Below are 18,768 nucleotides of genomic sequence, written 5' to 3' on the forward strand. Positions count from 1 at the left end.
AAAGTGAATAGAACATTCATTTTCTAGAATGTTCATAAAATTTACGGAGTACAAGATAATTTTCTCAATTTAAGTATAAAACATGTTTATATTGTTCATGTGTTTAACTTGGTTGAAATTACACTATGAATGTATAATAGATTATAGGAATAAGAATTTTAATTTATAGTATATAGTGAGTATAATTGCATTGTCAAAAAGTGATGAATTGATATTAATATAAAATTGGATAATGAAAAACAATTCAACAATAAACAAGTTTAATTTGAACAAAACAACCTTTAAATTGATAAATTCTAAATATCTATGTTTTTGGCCATTTTCACCCGCATTTTATAGATTACGGATAAACATTGACATGAAGCACACATTTACAAATATGTAGATGTATTAATGTGTGTATATATATAATATATAAGTTGAACGGAAGTTGTAAACATCACCCACAAATTTGTTGGATATCTAATTTAAGTACTAGAAATAGGATTTAAACAATGAAAGACCAATTGGCCAATTTAATAAATCTATGGAAATATACATCAATGATTCAATATGATGGAGCTTCAGCTCCTTTTTACTGAAAGGTCTGAAACATTAATTCAACAAACAAAATTGAGAGTAAGTTACAAAGAGGTTAGCTCAATAATGTACATCTTGCCTTCAACTGCAAATTATCTGGAGTGCGGAGTTGTATAAGGGGGTTATCAAAATGCTTGACCGCAGAGGATGAAGGCTTGAACAAGGCTTTGAGCAGTGTGCAGTTGACTTGGAGTTCCTGATATTACGACTCGACCCTCAGTAGCACCAGGATTAGGATCATGAACAATTACGTCTGCTCCAGAAAACTAAAATCAAGAAAACACAGTTTATATCAGAAACCAAAATCAGAATTTATACCTTAGATAATACTGCAAAGGACAAACTCTTGACATGGCTCAATGTCAGGAATTTTATTAAAGCAGTACTGCTAAGTGCAAACAACTTCTTGTACATACATTTACTGTTCTAAACCCACCTGTGTTATATGTCCAATATTAGTTTTGTTTTCTCCATAAACATGAGGTAGCAATATCTGTGGAACTACAACTTCAACAGACGTCACCATCGGCAACTGACCACTGCACCATGGAGAAAAACAAAATAAGCTCGATAGTCTAGAGCGGAGATACAAGAAATCATAAGCCTTACATTCTTTCAGCCTCACCTTTCATTATTTTTTGCAACCATAGCCCCTGTGTCAGAATATCTGCTAGGATTACCAAAGTCAGCAGCCTGGACACGCATATTATAAAATATTCAGTGATCATTCGCAAAACATATTGACAATCACCAAACAAGCAACAGGTTATTCCGTTATTACCTGGGGATGCCACACTTTAGGAGAAGCTGGCCTCTCATATGATAGGCCATAAGAAGCTCTATCACTACCATATTGATGGTGCCCATGGTGGTCATGTTCACCACTAGGTCCATCAACTCTATCCATGTCATGAGGAAATGATGAATGAGCTAGCCCTAGGCCAGCAGAACGATTGTCATAGGCATGAGATAATCCAGCTGGTGAATGATAATGACCAGGAGAAGCCTGATCATGTCTAGGGCGAAATGAAGGAGATGGCAATTCCTGATAGGTAGTGAAGTAAGGCGAGCTACTAACATGAGAAAGGTGGTGTTTAGGTGGAAACAAAACATCCCGAAGCCTACTAGTAATCTGAAATAAAGCATCCTGAACTGACTGCAAACTCCCAATAACCTGTTAAGTATGTAGAATGACCAGTATCTTAGTAAAGCTTTTCAATTATTACCAAAATAAGAGACCAGCAGCAAGTTTGCACTAGAAAACCTTAAACATGAGGTAAGTAAGAGGTCATAGGCAGACAAAGCCATTAACAGCTCATCTGAGCAGACCTTTGGTGCTACCACATGAATATAAATGAGGAAAATTTCACCCAAGCTACAAAACTATAAGAATGTTCCACTTCTGAGTTCATCGAATTTTACCTGCACAACTTCATCATTTTGGATATTAGAATTCAGGCCTTGTTCCCTGCCAAAAATTCGAATACTAGCACCAGTAAGTCGTCTCATTTCAGCAATAATTAGGCCTCCTTTACCCAACAAACAACCTATTTGTTGTGAATGGACAAGAAGCCGGGCAATAACTGCAGCACCTGGTTCAAATCCAACCTCTGCTATTCGGCTGTGCACACGGATGACAGCATCCTGAGCAGGAGAGTGCTTCAGGTCCATACTCTGTAAGAGTTTGAAAAGGAAATTGAATGGACAAGAAGCCGGGCAATAACTGCAGCACCTGGTTCAAATCCAACCTCTGCTATTCGGCTGTGCACACGGATGACAGCATCCTGAGCAGGAGAGTGCTTCAGGTCCATACTCTGTAAGAGTTTGAAAAGGAAATTGAAAATGCAAATGAGTAATCACTGGGATATTAACCTTCTATACACCTTATTATAAAATTGATTTTTGATGCAGACAATGCCACTGACCACAGATAAAGAAGTTAGTTCATCTAATGGTAATGCCTAGCTGACTAGCTCTGCTCCTTCAACAAGTTTCAAAAGCACTATTTCCTGATAAATTGAAACATTCAAGTTTTTATTTTGACACTAGATATTCAAGCACAGAAAGAACCTACATTAAATGACAAAATACTTGAGGCATGAACGATCAAGGGTTTTTTTTTTTTTTTTTTTTTGGTGTATATACAAGTTGTAAAAAGGAAAAGATGTTTCACATTAATCATGTCTTAACACAATATATTAACAAAACTCAACAAGTACAATGTGCACAATAATAAATTCATCTTTACATGCCTCACGTGCGGATACGAATACAACCCGCTCATCTGAATCAGGAGAAACAGTGTCCCCTATCTTGATTGATGCCCCAGTTTCATTTTGAATTGCCCGTACAATGGACCCACCCTTTCCTATCAAACTGCCAATTTTACTTGCTTGGCATAGTAATCTGAAAACAACATCTTCTTCTGGAGCTATCCTATGGCTATGATCAGCAGCATGTGCACCTCTTTGAGGAAAAGCATCTGTCTGACTAGCAATATTTGGTCCTTGATACATATCAGCTTTGGGATGCTCCTGAAGGCAACTTGAAACAGACAAGAGAGCTTTTTTTACAGCTTGAAAATTTCCTGCCATCTAAATTTCAGAAAAAGTATAAATATGAATGTAGAAGAAGCAAGTACCCGGAATAATGAAGCGATAGATGGAACAATTTAACTATCAAAACAGAACTATGAAAAATGATGAACAAGATGTCATTCAGCAAAAGTGACAAATTTCAGGCTTATTCATGTCATGTGTCAACCAATGCACTTCTTGATCTTAAACAATATTCCTTCAAAGCGATAAAAAATAGACATCTACATTGACATTGATCAAACGAGATCATAGCTTCCTCTTCACAACAAGACCCAAAAAAATTATACTCTGATGAATACAATATATACGTTAGTGGGAACACATTTATGATTTATGCCTATGGAGTGATCCACTTACCTAATCAGACAGTAAAAAGTAAAGACATGAGACACAATCAATATAATTAGTAATGAAGTGCATTTCTCCAAAGTCAGTTCAATCAATACCACAGGCTAATATGAAAACCTCTTTGAGATTATGAACCTCTTATCTCATAATTGAGAAATCAGCATCCCAGTATAAAACAGACCATAAAGGCAGTGGTCAATTAAAGGCGAGAAGAGTTCCTCGGCCATGACAACTCTGTATCATCATCAACCTCTAAAGTCCAAAAATCAATAATTGAGTAAATTCCTAATTTGTAACACCGGTAGAAGCAGTAGTAATATTCTAATAGGAAAGGGGATAAGGTATAGATAAAATGGTGTGACAAAAACTTAGAAGGATCACGTCCACAGATAAACATATCGAAGGAAAGCTTATCCTTACCTCCCATGTCATTTTTATCCTTTCTTATACTGTTAAAAATGTCATGCTCCAAAGTTAATCCTGTCATGTTTCCTTACAAGGCATTAGGGTGCCTTTTCTTAATACATCCAAAAATCACCTCATTTCTTGAGTCCTACTTTCAACAGGGGGTCAGTTTTTTCTCATCTTTGAGAATTTCCAATAAAAAAATTCAGTCCAAGGTAACTACAAAAGGCATATTAATCTCAGTAATTTTTCATCCTTTTTTATTTCTTTTAAAGCAGTAATTTTTAGTCTTTTAGATTACACCAAAAATTGTAACTCTTAGATTCCTTCAATTCTTACCAGATAAAACTTATCCCATTTCAGAATTAGCATTTTTCCAAAAAAAGATTAACCAGTTATTCCTGCAGTCATTCCCCCTATACCTTCCTTCTTCCTAGCACCTTCTCACCTCCTGAACTTCAAGCAACACTTACACCCTCACATTCAACATTTACTTTAACTTAACCCCAATTAAAATGGATGTCTTAGCAAACAAATAAATTCAGCAAAGCCTCATTAGTCATCCCCCACTTCTAATTGGGCATGAAATGCATCTACTAAAGTGGGAAACACCGTCAAATGTGTGAAACAGTGAAAGTTGGAACTAGTATACTCCCACAACTCCCACATATGATAGAACAGACTGAAAGTTACAGCCAGCCATCAACACTCAAAAACGATGATGATAATTATGACATGCCTTTCATCCTAAAAGTCTAAAACACACCCTGGATAACCTTATCAGCATATCTCAAAAACTCCGCACCATTCACACGAAAACCGGAAACCTACTCCATAGACGAATGCAAGCCCCCAAATAAGTAAAGTAAGTTCAGTCAATTTAGTTATTTTACATTAAAATCACACAAAATCACCAAACAGATAAGATAAAGTTATCGATCATCAATGTCATGACAAAATAATAACCACTTAACAATACTATCTAAATTCTAAAGGATGGATCCAAGATACTCATCATTAAAATTTGATTTTGGAAAAAAACTGTCACCAGTAAATGTACACGCGCTAAACAAACTAATAACTGTATGTCAATCCATCGTGATACAATATTCTACAAGCGAATATATGCAGACAAGATATACATCCCAATAGGATACTGAGCTTATAACTCATGAGAGCCTAATGAAACCAAGACATTTGTGTCTTGTACATTTTTCTTAAGGTCAAAATCAGGGGTATATCTATCAAATTTAATCACATGTTGCCACGACGAGAAAACTATTAAGGGTTTATTAAGGTATCTAATGTACATTAGCCAATACGAATTATAACATTAATGTCGAATCCACAAGAACGAATGATCGAGCCAAATCATAGATTACATAACCTAAATGACATTCAAACTACTCATAGATTATCGAATTACGCAATTTAGAAACCGATAAAGCCGAAAATTAGGGGAATTTCACCTGAATAAGTTCCTCCCCAGGAGAAGCACAAGCAGGAAGTTGTTCCCTAGGCAAAACCCTAACTTGAGCACCACTCTCTTGCCTAATCTTCTCCACAATCTTCCCACCTCTTCCAAGAACACACCCAACTTGATTACTCGGCGCCAACAATCTACAAACTACATGCCCAGATTGCCCACCATTCCCACTACCATTACCACTACTACTCCCGCCATTTCCATTATTCTCTCTCCTCTCTTCCTCCATTTTCTCACTCTCATTCTTCTCACTCTCATTCTTCTCACTCCTCTCTTCATCAACCTTCAATATCCTCTCAAACACCTTCACCAACGCCGCCTGCGCAATCGATCCTTCTTCCCTTTCCTCCCCAGAATTCGAATTAGGGTTAGGGTTTTTCGAATCAGCGACAATATGAATTACCCTTTCATCGCAGCGTGAAAAGGGGGGAAGATCATCAACAATGCGAATTCGAGCACCGGTATCATCCCGGAGTTGGCGGATTACGGCGCCGCCTTTTCCGATGACACCGCCGACTTTTGCGGAGGGACAAAGGATTCGGAATTGGGTATCGCCGCCATTTTCGGAGGGTTTGGGTTGTTGAGAAGGTGGAGTAGAAGAGGAAGTTGATAATGGTGGGTTAGAGTGAGAGAGAAAATGGTGGCGTTTGAGAGAGAATTGAGGTTCCATTGTTGAAGAAGGAGTGAAGTGGAGCAGAGTTGACGAACATGGAGGAGAGAGAAAGTGAAAAGGGGTGTGTGAGTGGGGGTTGACTTTTAAGTCAAAACCTCGGAGGTTCTGGGTTTACGGCAGGGTTTGGAAATCTTTTCTGTCTTCCTTCTCAAATCTCAATAAAGTAAGCCCAACCTAACCGAGCCGAGCAATAGCGGTGTCGTGTTGGTGTTTGATTTCATCAATAATTCGTCTTGTTCAGGATATTTATCGGAAAATGATTTTGGCACAATCTTAAGTGAATTTGGTACATTCTTGTGTGAGAACACAATTTTCTATACTCTTCTCACATAGGGGTGTGCCAAAATCAAATTTCCTATCTATCACATAGTAAAACTTAGCAAAATTGAATAATTTGTCTAATTTATCAAAAACGAGCTATATTTTGGTTAGTTTTGTGTCCTATTGACTTAATTTTTCTTTTTTCGGTAATTTTGTGTTTGTATTGGTTTTGCATGTTTTTTCATGTTATGTCAAAAAATTAGAGATTTGTCAAGTCTACCCAAATAAGGTATACATTCACTGATTCACATGTAGTACCAAATACTTTGTACTACTAATATAACAGAGTAATCAATTTGATCCAAATTAGTTGTTGTGATGAGATGAGTTTGTCTATTTACAAATTTTTCCATTAAATTGTAGAAGATTAACATAAAAGGGTTAAATTAGGTAATGGACAAGATTTGATATAATGCTCCTACAATGGAGAGACAAGTAGGTAAACAAATCGTACCCCACACTATGTATAAATCTTAAGAAGTGAAACGTGTGTCCACGCCTAATAGGAAATATGAACATAATTGACAACAAAAGAAGATAGATTAAAAATTACCAACTTGAGTACAGGTATATTTATAGGAAACCTAAAGGAGATGATCTAGGTGACTAGGTTCGGCCTAGCCTAAGCACGAGTCGTGCTGTTGTGCTTGATCCGATACGGAGACTGGGAAGGCGAGGATAGATCATGGGTCAAGGCACTTGTGCATGGTTGCTTAAGACAAACTGCCGGATAACTGAGGTCTGACTGTATGAGTAGTTGAGTACCCTTTTACCATGACTGGGTCACTGGGTGTGATTATGTGAGCTGGGCAATCTTAGCATGGTATATATTGTTGGGTATTAAAGAGGCCCAAAAAGAGTGGACAGGGAAACTGGCAGCCCAAATTTTATGGACTATAGGGCCCATTACGTACTGCTCATTATGAAATTTTTTAACGATCTAAACCCAATCATGATGAGTTTCATAAAAGTCATGAACTGAAAAGGCTACTTATCATTATTTGGGTTAATTTTTCTTATGGTTTATATCATGAACTTAATAATCTTTGACCGAAAATACTCTTAATCTACGTAGTATAAGAAATAATGTAATCTTATGGGATTTTTTTTGAATTCGTCTCATTGTATATCTTATTAATATCTATTTTTTTATAATTTTTATAAGTATGAAAATGGAAATAAAATCGTGATAAGATACGTCTTGTAGACCGCAAAAAGTCAAATGGGACAAAAATTTAGGGACGGAGAGAGTAGTTCGTATCTTGAAAAATGAAGGGCAATAATCTCTAAAGGATGCTAAATTATGTGGTTATATGACTTATATCCCTTGTCTATTGTAATTTCCCCTTCAATTTCTTGTTTTAATAAGTTGTTTGACTTGTTTCGTTAGGGTTTTTGTCATTTTTAGGCTGGCCAACGCGTGCATGCTAGTCATGTACGAAGAACTCTTTCAATTTGGCAATACAACAAATTTAGTTGTTTTCACAATAATGAGGGAAAATATATAAACAAATATTTTTAGGTATAAATATCCGCGCATTATTTTCACTAGTTTAAAAAAATGCGAATTAGTAGATAAACCTTTTAAAATTAGTTAAAAAAACGTAAAAAAAAACATACTGAATCAGTGTGTAACGTTTTACAAAGTATTTAATTTTTTTAACATTGGAAAGGAGAGAGCATAAAATTACAAACTCACTTATTAATTTATAAATTAATATAATAATAAGTAGTGGTATGTTGTAATAATTTACTGTTTCTACTTTTAGTACTACTTATTATTTTCTTTTTTTCATAATCCTTCCAACAAGTTGTCAAATTGTTTGAACTTGTACAAAGATAGATAGATAGTGATGTCAACCTATTTGCAAATTGCAACTAGGAAGTGCAGTTAATACATAGTATATGATATTATAAGATGGACCATCAAAAGCTAGCTAGGAAATTCATTATAGTAATAAATTGATTGATTCACATCAATAATCTTCATTATTTTGATGTCGACGTTTTTTTCAACTAGGATTTGTTATTACATTATGGTGGATTTCCTGGAAGAAAAAATAAAAAAGAAGAAAGATGATCATTTGATTAGTGGAGCTGGAATTCAAAATAATAACCAATATACATGTTTGTGTTATTTTTTTAGACATTAACGAATATGTACATGACGAACATGGATTTTTTTTGTTTAAAGAGCCACAAAAGGCAGATAATGAAAATTGATCTCAAGGTATCATGATATCGGGAAGGGAGGTCTAACTCTAACCACTTGAGCTATATGCCTATACCTCACTCACATGACGAACATGGATCATTAGTCATTGTCTGTGTTAAATTATGTATAATCGAAGTTGAAAAAATTAATAAGCTTCGTCTTCATATTGAGATGATCATCTTGTTACTGGAAGAGAGACTCAGATGACTTGTCTCGGCTCTTTGTGAATCTAGCTGCATGAACAGCTGAGATAGTGAGATATAGTCGTATCATATATGATCAAGTGACTTTTTTATTTTTTGTTTAATTTAATAAATACTACATATTAAACTTGACATTATACGGAGTAACTCGTAACTTTCCCAGGAGAAAAGCAAATTGTACTGTAATGGAAATAATAGACTTATCCATTATCTAATCTATACAACTTGAGATTCTTGACTTAAAATATTTTTGTGTGGATTTGTGGTACACAGGTACAAGGTGGTCTATAAGCTAAATTGGGTTGGTTTATGTATGCATGCGTTGTCATAGTTCTTATCTTTTACGAGTTATTTAGTTGCAACGCATCAACATGTTGATTTTCATGATTTTCAATACATAATTCATAAATCAGGCATAATCATCTTAATACAATCATATATAGAAAAATTATAATTTATAAATAATATTCATATTCACTGAACTGAATCTAAGAAGCCTCTTCTCCTTTTCCTCCTTTCTCTCTCCAAAACCCTAACCTCCATTGTTGAATTTTGAAGGGGCTTCCATCGATTTTAATCGGTAGAAAGCCCCAATCCTTGTTTCTTTATTGCTTTTTTTAGGTTTATAATCATGCTTCCTCCTTTTGGGAGGAACTTTTCTCCCTTGAAAGAAAAGGTTTCCGATCTCCTTTGAAAGACAAGGTTTATCTCCTCTTTTCGAGGGAGAAATTTCTTAGTTTTGAATTCATGGTAGCACATCTAATGGATTGTCGTGAAATTATTTCGTTGGTGAAAAAGTTATCAAGTTTTCGAATACGAACAGATGAATCAGAAAAACATCCTCACAACTACAAAGGATCGTTAGATTGTCTCTCCAACAAGGCTATAATTTTCAGCGATATAAGCGGGAGATGCTCCGCAGTGCAAGATCTACTCGACGATCATAGTTTTTATGAAGGAAAATTTTATTTGATTCAATATCTTATATATTTGTTAACGACGAATCTTTATTGTAGATGTCGAATGACTTTTAATTAATGAAATATTTTTTCTATTAAAAAAAAAAAAAAAAAAAAAAAAAAAACTGAATCTAAGAAAAGATCAAATTTAATTTTCATAAGTATAGGTAAATTTCGAAGTAAAAAATGTGTTGTAAGTTTGTAACTATTTAAAAACTGATTCGTTAATAAACTACTTATATTTGTAGAGAAGAAAGTAGAGGAGAGCAAACTTTAGTAGGAAATCGGTACTTATGCTACACTCATAATATATGGCTAAGATTAAATCTAAATGTTGCATCACACACCAATAATAACAAATGGATGTAAATATTGCATCATGTATACTTTAAGATATCTTATAAGATTGGTTCACCCCTAACCATAGAAACACTAATAAGAAACTTCAACAAAACGAAACAAATAATTATCATACATGTCTTTTCTTACTCCTATTCATTTTCACCACCCAAAAAAAAAAAAAAAGAAAAAAAAAAAAAAAAAAAAAAAAACCATGCATCACCATCCACCTAACACATTTCCTCAACACATATTGTGCTTGAGTAATGTACTGTGTTGGTTGTATAAAATAATAACAATAATGATATAAGTAAAGTTTATAGGTAAGTTTTTAACCATAGAATAAAATAAAATAAAATGAAATAGAATAGAATAATCTGTGGGCAAAAAACCAGAAACGAACCATAATGAATATTGAAATGAAAATCTTATGGATATTATTAACATCATAGACATACATGGAAATGATTTTGTGGCTCCCATTTGGTTAGTCTATATAAGTGGACCAAATCAAAAATTGCAATAAAAAAAAGAAACAGAAAAAAAAAAAAAAAAAAAAAAGCAACTTTGTGGCCCCATTATAAAAATCATTTCCTCACTACTATTCCTTGCCCATGTTAATGTACCAACCACGTATGAATTTCCCGATATTTGCATTCTTATTATGTGATCTACCGTACGAAACATGTTAGCTCTCCCGTGAGAATTGTCTAGTTCATAACGGTTTGTGTGGTTTACTAGTGTTGATACACGAGGTGCTTACGGCAATTGATATTGTTTATGATTTTTAATAATGTCAGTGAAGATCGTGGATGATTTTCATTTTAGAGATGGTTTAATTAGTTAGATTTTTGGAAGGGTTTTGGTTTAATGGGTAATGTGGTAAGCCAAACAAGTCCTAAATGGGCTCAAACTTAAGGGTCTATAATTTTTTGGGTTGATGAAGAAATGGTCATGATAAATCCTTATGCAAAGTCACAAAAGTTTACTTTGTGCAAAACATATGTTTAGCGCTCTTCAGAAGGTTCTAGAGCTACAATAGAGTTTAAACAAGCTTATGAGTGTTAAGATAGTAAACGCGTAGAACCTCTAACATCTATGTAAGTTTTGAAAGCATATAAGATAGTTGGTAGGGGTGTCCATAATTCGGATAAAAACCGAAATCCAATCCATTCCAAACCGAATTATCAATTCGGATCGGATCCGAACTTTAAATCGGATTGGATCGGATTGAGATTTTTTGGAAATTTGGATTTTCGGATTGGATTGGATTTACCCTAATTGGATCCAATCCAAACCGAAAACCGAATTGTAAAATTAAGCTTGTATAAATATGGATTTCTTTAATTTTTGAAGTTTAGGTCAAATACTTACTACTACAAAAAATAAATTAGGGAGACTTTGTATTAATTAATTAATGACTTGACGTTGAGCTATTTATTTTACTCATTATTTTAAAGACTTTTAGTTGTATTAAAGCTTTATTTTTATAATTGTATTAGGAGCTAAAAAATAATGTATTATAATTCGGATTTTCGGATCGGATCCAAATAACCGAATTTTAATTCGGATTGGATCGGATTGGATCAAAAGAGAAATTCGGATCGGATCGGATTGAAAAATTGAAAACCGAATTATATTTCGGATTGGATCGGATTTGGACTAAATCCAAACCGAAAACCGAACGGACACCCCTAATAGTTGGTGTGTAGAACACTCCTCCCAAAAATTCAATTCGAATACTATAAAGCTGAATTGGTTTCGGTCTTCAAAAATTGAATGCCTATAAATAGGTCACTCCATTCATTTGTGCAACCCAACCAGCTTATTATACTATCGTAAAACCAATTAAAGCATTATTCGAGACACATTAGCTTGCATTTTTAATTACACTCTTTGACATTTTCTTACAACACAACAAGTTTATTGTTTCTAACTTGTCTTCCAACACCAATGAGAACTTTTTTTTTTTTTTTTGAAACAAACACCAATGAGTACTTGAACAATATGTAAATATTAGGAAACCATATCACAGTTGTGAGCACTTATTTTCAGTGGCGGATCCAGGATTCCAAACAAGGGTAGCACTAAATGATAGAAAAAAAAAATTATACACCTACTAACTTGAAACTCAGACTAATTTGATTTTAACTTGGTAATAACATATCATATCAAGTTAAGTTTTTGCATAATGTATTGTGATTGTGTAGAAAAAGTTACCATCAAATTTTTGAATATCTTTAGATTTTGCACTGAGCTATTAGCACATAAATTATAGATGTACACGAAATACTTTGTATTACCATCATATAAAATTAGTCAAATTTATAAGATTTTACTAACTTTCTTCATGGACAAATTATCTATACTATTAATTGTTCTTGGGAAGATTCAAGGCTAAGAAAGTTAAAATCACCACCTAAGTTACCATTGAAACAGCTTCATTTATCTTATAAGATAAACATAATTTAATGCTTATATTGTATTTTGTATAATATACTTTTGAAACAATTTTTTTTTTTGGTTTTTTTTTTCCGGGGGTAGCACGTGCCCCCGGTTCTTTACTTGGATCCGCCAGTGCTTGTTTTACCAATTATTTATCCTAGTTTTATAATAAAATAAAATACCTAATAGCTACTGGCAATCAAAAAATGTATTATTTCAATATAAAGTTTAAATTATTTAAAACTTCTTTTTTTTTTACCTTGAAAAGCTAGCAAGAACAATACAACGGTTGTAGAATACTTGTGAGTGGTGATTTCGAATATTCACATTTTTCTTACTTATTATAAATTACAAAATTTCTTAATGCAAATATTGTGTTACCCTTTCTATCATTTAACATGGAGTAAATATGTAACTCTTAAAAGTGCATCTAAAAAATACAAAGCATCAACTATAATTAGAAATAACTTGAATGGGTGTAATTTTGCCGGTATATAAAGGAGATACTAGATGTGATAATGTTCATAATCAATAAATCAATCGAGTTTGGTCGGGCCAAGACAAAGGGTCAAGTTTTGGACCCGCTTAAAATGGCGATGATATTACTTTTAATCAATTCGAAGAACTTATATCGTTATTTCATTGTTTGGGTAGTTTAATACTCTGGTATATAAAATACCTAGCATGTAATGATATAAATTTTATAAAATTAATATAATTACTTTTACCCAAATTTGTGATTAGTTAGTTATTTGATACTCTGTATTTAATTATGGAAAATGCTATGCATAGCCATTAGGGTTACATATAAGTAGGGATGGCAATGGGGCGGGTCGGATGCGGATGATGGTACTTCCATACCCATACCCGCCTAAAAATCTTATACCCATCCCCGCCCCACCACCCGTGGCGGGTTCAATTATCCACATCCATTCCCGCTCCACCGAGTACAAGATAGGATCCATCCCCGCCCCATCACCCACTTGGATATTCATATCCACCACATACCCGCCCCAAAATCGTCCCAAACCTTTTGCCATGATGCTCTATTGTATCACATTAATGACAATTATATCAAATTAGGTTAAGAAAATTGTGACTTTCACTATTCAAGCTTATTGGGTCTTAGGGGGCATCAAGTTTAATAAATTCTCAATTCTTCTAAAAGAAATATGGTGCGGTTATAAGATGGGTACGAGGCGGGGCGGATATGGGGCGAGTCTACTCTAAAATCCATACCCGCCCCATCACCCATGGCGGGTACACATTTTATACCCATCCCCGCCCCATCACCCGCCAAACCTCCCTCCATCTCCGCCTAAATTTAACCCGACCCACTGCCACATATAAACATTAAATTTATACTTAAAAATCATACTCCGTAAAAAGTTAAGAAATCATAAAAATCTAAACACTAATTACACTGATTTACGCGTATTTTTGTCATGAATTCCTAATTTTATACAATTATCAAGCGTGTATTTAATGCTTATATATAGCCGTTAGGGCTACATATAGCATTACCCTTTAATTATTTATTTAAAAAATTATTGAGAATAATAATAACTAATACTTCCTCCGTTCTTTTTTACTTGACCTGCTTTTACTTTTACAATATTTATCACCCCTCCTTTAACCGTCTTTTATGAATGATATATAAGGAAAAATATATTCATGTAGTATCTTTTTGAATTTTTCTCAATAAGTATTATCATAATATCCATCTTTTATAATCTTTACTTATGGAGAACTAAAGCTATTGATCGCTAAAGTTTTACATTGGGAAGCGTGATAAAAGAAACAGGTCAAATAAAAAAGAGCACATGAAGTATTTCCTAACTACTTAAATCTCAACCCATATCAATTTTAACCAAAGCTAAAAAAATATGAATTTTTTTTTCCCCTTCAGTGAGCCACCAGCACCGTTAGATTCCGTGGTGAGCTCAGCAACAAAACAACAGTGTTGCCACATATAAAAGCACGTGTCAATAAAGTGGTGGTGGAATAAAAATGATATTTTCTTAAAACTTGTTCCTTATTCACAATTCACAAATTTGGAAATCTTTATCTAATGTGTGGTTATTCCTTCAGTTGCTTTCTCATGTGATTTGTGACTGGATCAACCTTAACGGTCCGTTGCCTTCTCGCCACGTCATGTCATGTTCTGTTTTTTATTTATTCATTATTTTTATATTTTATTGTATAAATTAATTAAATAATGAAAGGTAAAAATTTACTTTGGCATGTTGTGTGTCCTTGTAAAGTTGTAGGTCACTTTCTTGTTCAATAGAAAGAATTTTAGGGACTAATCTCAAAGCAATGTGCTAAAACCTTGGAAACAAATACAAAGGACACCTTGTAATTTTTATTTCTATTTATTTTTAAAAACTTGTTCTTTTTTTTTTTTTTTTTTTTTTTTTTTTTTTTTTTTTTACCTTTATCTATTTGTTATTCTTCATGTTACTTTCTTCTTTCTATATTTATGCTATACTTCTAGTGGTTGAGTAATGCCAAATGGGGAGGTACTTCAATTCACTTTGTTGGCTAAATTCAATTTCATCAAAAGTAGATGCTTAGAGTTAATCATAGGTCGAGATAAATTGAGCTTTTTCAGGAATAATGTGGTTTGTGTTCAATTGGGGTTGGCTGAATAACCAACTAATTATGATCATCTATAATCAAACAATAATTGCATATTTGCATGCTAATTATAACATTTTTCCCATTTGTTTACGTTTTAGGATCCTACGATATTTTTTAAATACGTAAACTACCTCAGGTAGTGAAGTTTTTAGATATGAAACTTATTATGCATACGTAATACAAAGTATGTCATATGCAATACGCCATTATTGTTATAATTATTTTATCTATCGATAAATAACAGATTATTAATATTCTAGATGCATTGAAGAAAGTTGGATTGTCAAGAACAAAAATAAAGTAGCAAATTAACACACTACTGTAAAATCCTTAATAAACACATAAATGTCTTTTCTATTTTTTAATATAAAAACACATTATTGGATAAAACAACCTAGAGTTAGGGTCTGTTCACATCTATTGAACTGAGCTGGAACTGAACTGAACTGAAACTGAATAGAGCTGAAATGAATGTTTTATGAGAGAAGGAAATTAAAGTTGAATTGAACTGAACTGATTGGAGCTAAACTGAACAGAAATTAAACTGAAGTGATTAGGCCTTCAAGCTACTCGATCTTTTCCCTCATTTTTGCCCTCTATCTACCTCTTGGCTCTTGCTAGATAGTATACAAGTCCACAAATACTCCTTGACTACCTCTCATTCTTGTCTAAATGTGAAAACATACTTAACACCAATCTTAAAATCAGGGAGCTACTTAGAAACTTTCACATAACTAAGAGGACTTTAAAAAGTGTAATATCTTAAACATTTTTCAACCACACGCACCATTTAGAACTTTCACTCCTTAAAACAAACATCATTTTCTACACATTTTTAGAGTAAATATGAACCACAACATAACCCCATAACTTATTATAAACATTATGTCATAAGATAACAAACTCTACAAGCAATTATATGAAACAATGATCACTAAAGTTGGAGAAGGGTTGTCCCACATCACTCCAAAAAATTAAAAAAAAGTGTGGGCAAATTTAGAGAATAAGGCAAAAAAAAATATAAGTTTCCAAAGAATGAAATGAATGTTAGTATTAGTAAGTGGTGGGAGTATATACAACAACTAGTAATACTGAAGCTTCCATTGCTTGTGTCCAAATTAGTTGACGCGTCTCCTATTTGATCATCATCGACTATGACATGGATTACGGAATTGCCACGTTGTGTTCATTCATTGGGTCCCACTTTCACTTGTAAAATAAACCAAGAATTTAACATCAATTCATAATAACCTCAATTTTATATTTTTAATTCTAGGATATTTTTGGTGGTTATCTTGACTCATTATATTTGTTGAAATCATCTTTTAAATAATTCTTTTAATAAAAATATAGAGTATCACAAATTTGCACCTAACTAACTTTCTTGGGTGGTTGAATTTCTTTGGGAACTATGGACGGTTGATTTTTGTTATGAAATTGTATGAACTATAATCACACACTTGGATCCATTATTTATTTGTTTTCATGGGATGATTACTCTTTGATTGATGATGTTTCCATCACCCTCCTTTTTAACCTTGGGTTCAATGTTAACCGATAATAGATTTTTGAATCAACACGTCAATCTGTTTAAAAATTTACTATATGTGTTTACGTGCTTTTTTCATATTATAATTAAGATATACATAAATGAAAAAAGTTACTCCATACTAATTAAAAGTTGCCTTCATTTCAAGTAAGATAACCAATTTATAGGATTGATGTTTTTTTTTTTTTTTTTCTTTCCCGAAAAATAAAGGTACTAATATGGAGAATTGGTCAATGTGTATGTTCCTTAGTAACTTTGGATCAAATGGAAGAGATAACGGAAGCCATGTAATTAGCTACGTGATTTGCGTATATAGCTCACAGTAATTAGGTTAATTATTGGTGAATATGCATACAAATGCTATCTAAGTTCATGAAGTGAATTCTTTTAAGTGAAGCATGCAATGTGTTAATCAAAGCTTAATTATCTCCTTTCAAAATCTAGTACTACAATATACCTCCTAAATTAAAGGTAAATTTCCATATTCAAGGAGATTTTTACAGCTATTTACGTTTTTTTTTTAAAATTAAAAATGATTATATGAACGAATATCGATCATTAGACAAGTGTAATTGATACTACGAGTTGTTGAGCCTGTTGTGCTAAACACTTGACATGATTGTGATAACTCTATACTGAGCTTTATAACGTTTAACCTGAGCAATGTGTGTGTACTCACGCAAGAGATTAGTACCATTATATTAAAAATGATGCTTATCATTCAATTCATCTATGAATTATAATCACACACTACTTGGATTAAACTTTGATTGAAATCTTATTATTTTTCAATTATTATACAAATTAGTAAATTACATATTATTCTGTAATTTATATTTAGGTGATCAACATGTCATTCGATAGAAAAAAACATGTTTACACGTGTTTTATTTAAATACAAGTTTAGCGTAATTTAAGGTAAAATAGCCAAGTTATTAAACATAACTAAGCTACTAAGATGCATGGAGAAGTTGTCAACGTGTGTATTGCGCTTAATATCATTGGATTAATGGCGGAGATTACGGACATTGTATAGTTTTTTTTGTTTTTTTTTTTATTTGCTTATCTAGCTCACAATCTTAGTAAGGTTAAATATTGGTGATTGTTTGCCTAGATTCATGTGGTAAATCTGCAATGTGTTACAGCTAAATTACTTAGCAAATCTTGTGACAACTAAGTGTAACATACATCCTAAATTAATGGTAACTTCTCCACGTTATTGAATAGGGAGATTTGTAAAACCACTTACCCTTTGATTATGATTGTGGTAACGAATTCCGTTGACCATTAAACAATATGATGTGTAATCGGAAACACCGGGATTATTTGTCTGATGCATATTTTAATCGCGCGTTATCACGTTTAAACACTTGACACATCATTTTCAAGTCATCGCTAGCTAAATGCATATAATTGTCAGAAAAACTATTTTAAATAAAAATTATATATCTTATACGAGTAGTGCATAATTATAAAATTATATACGAGTACTGATTAATGTTTTCAGTTATTTTAAAATACAAACTACTTATACACTTAGTAGGACCGTAAATGATAATCTTACTAACGATTACGTATATTATTTTAAACGTTTGTAACTTCCATCTACAAACGATACTCCTAAACGAATCACACGATCGTTGCCACATGGCTTTGACTCAATTTTATATTCACAAAAACAATAAATGACATAACTAAAGCTAATAGAATAGCTTAACCCACATACTAGTAGATATTTTTAATGGAAGGAAGAAGAGTTTTGAAAAATTCAAACCAAAAAACACAAAGACTAATAATCACCATTCTTTTTCATAAGGTAGGCCCCTCTAAAACCAGTTAAAAAAACTAATGTGGCAAATAGCACAACCATATTCCAAAATAAAATAATACAAGTCCAAAACAAACACCTCTCTATTCTCTCCTTTCAAATATTGAGTGTTTCGAGAGAAACGAGGTTTTTGTGGTCCACGTACACTTCTTTTTTTTCTTCATTTTTTATTTATTTT

The 18,768-nt window shown here is 33.0% G+C and overlaps 1 protein-coding gene across 1 annotated transcript; it reads right to left on the reverse strand.

Moving 5' to 3' along the window:
- Window positions 1-486: 486 nt before the first annotated feature.
- LOC110726736 (KH domain-containing protein HEN4-like) lies at window positions 487-6,281 on the reverse strand. The gene is made up of 7 exons (XM_021906223.1): window positions 5,399-6,281; window positions 2,832-3,173; window positions 2,002-2,253; window positions 1,361-1,753; window positions 1,205-1,272; window positions 1,016-1,118; window positions 487-845 (listed from the first exon to the last, which is right to left on the reverse strand). Exons 1-7 carry the CDS (start codon window positions 6,083-6,085, stop codon window positions 705-707), a joined length of 1,986 nt encoding a protein of 661 aa, XP_021761915.1. The 5' UTR covers window positions 6,086-6,281; the 3' UTR covers window positions 487-704.
- Between the last annotated feature and the right edge of the window lie 12,487 nt (window positions 6,282-18,768).

This window comes from Chenopodium quinoa, unplaced genomic scaffold, assembly GCF_001683475.1.
Source record: "Chenopodium quinoa cultivar QQ74 unplaced genomic scaffold, ASM168347v1, whole genome shotgun sequence".
NCBI classification, from domain to species: Eukaryota; Viridiplantae; Streptophyta; class Magnoliopsida; order Caryophyllales; family Amaranthaceae; genus Chenopodium; species Chenopodium quinoa.

What these genes read in the sequence shown, in the direction of transcription:
- LOC110726736 (XM_021906223.1), bottom strand. Translation starts at nt 6,085, where the DNA reads ATGGAACCTCAATTCTCTCTCAAACGCCACCATTTTCTCTCTCACTCT. An exon ending in CTGGGGAGGAACTTATTCAG is followed by an intron (nt 3,174 to 5,398) that starts GTGAAATTCCCC and finishes TCTGAAATTTAG; the next exon opens with ATGGCAGGAAATTTTCAAGC. An exon ending in AAAATGATGAAGTTGTGCAG is followed by an intron (nt 1,754 to 2,001) that starts GTAAAATTCGAT and finishes CATACTTAACAG; the next exon opens with GTTATTGGGAGTTTGCAGTC.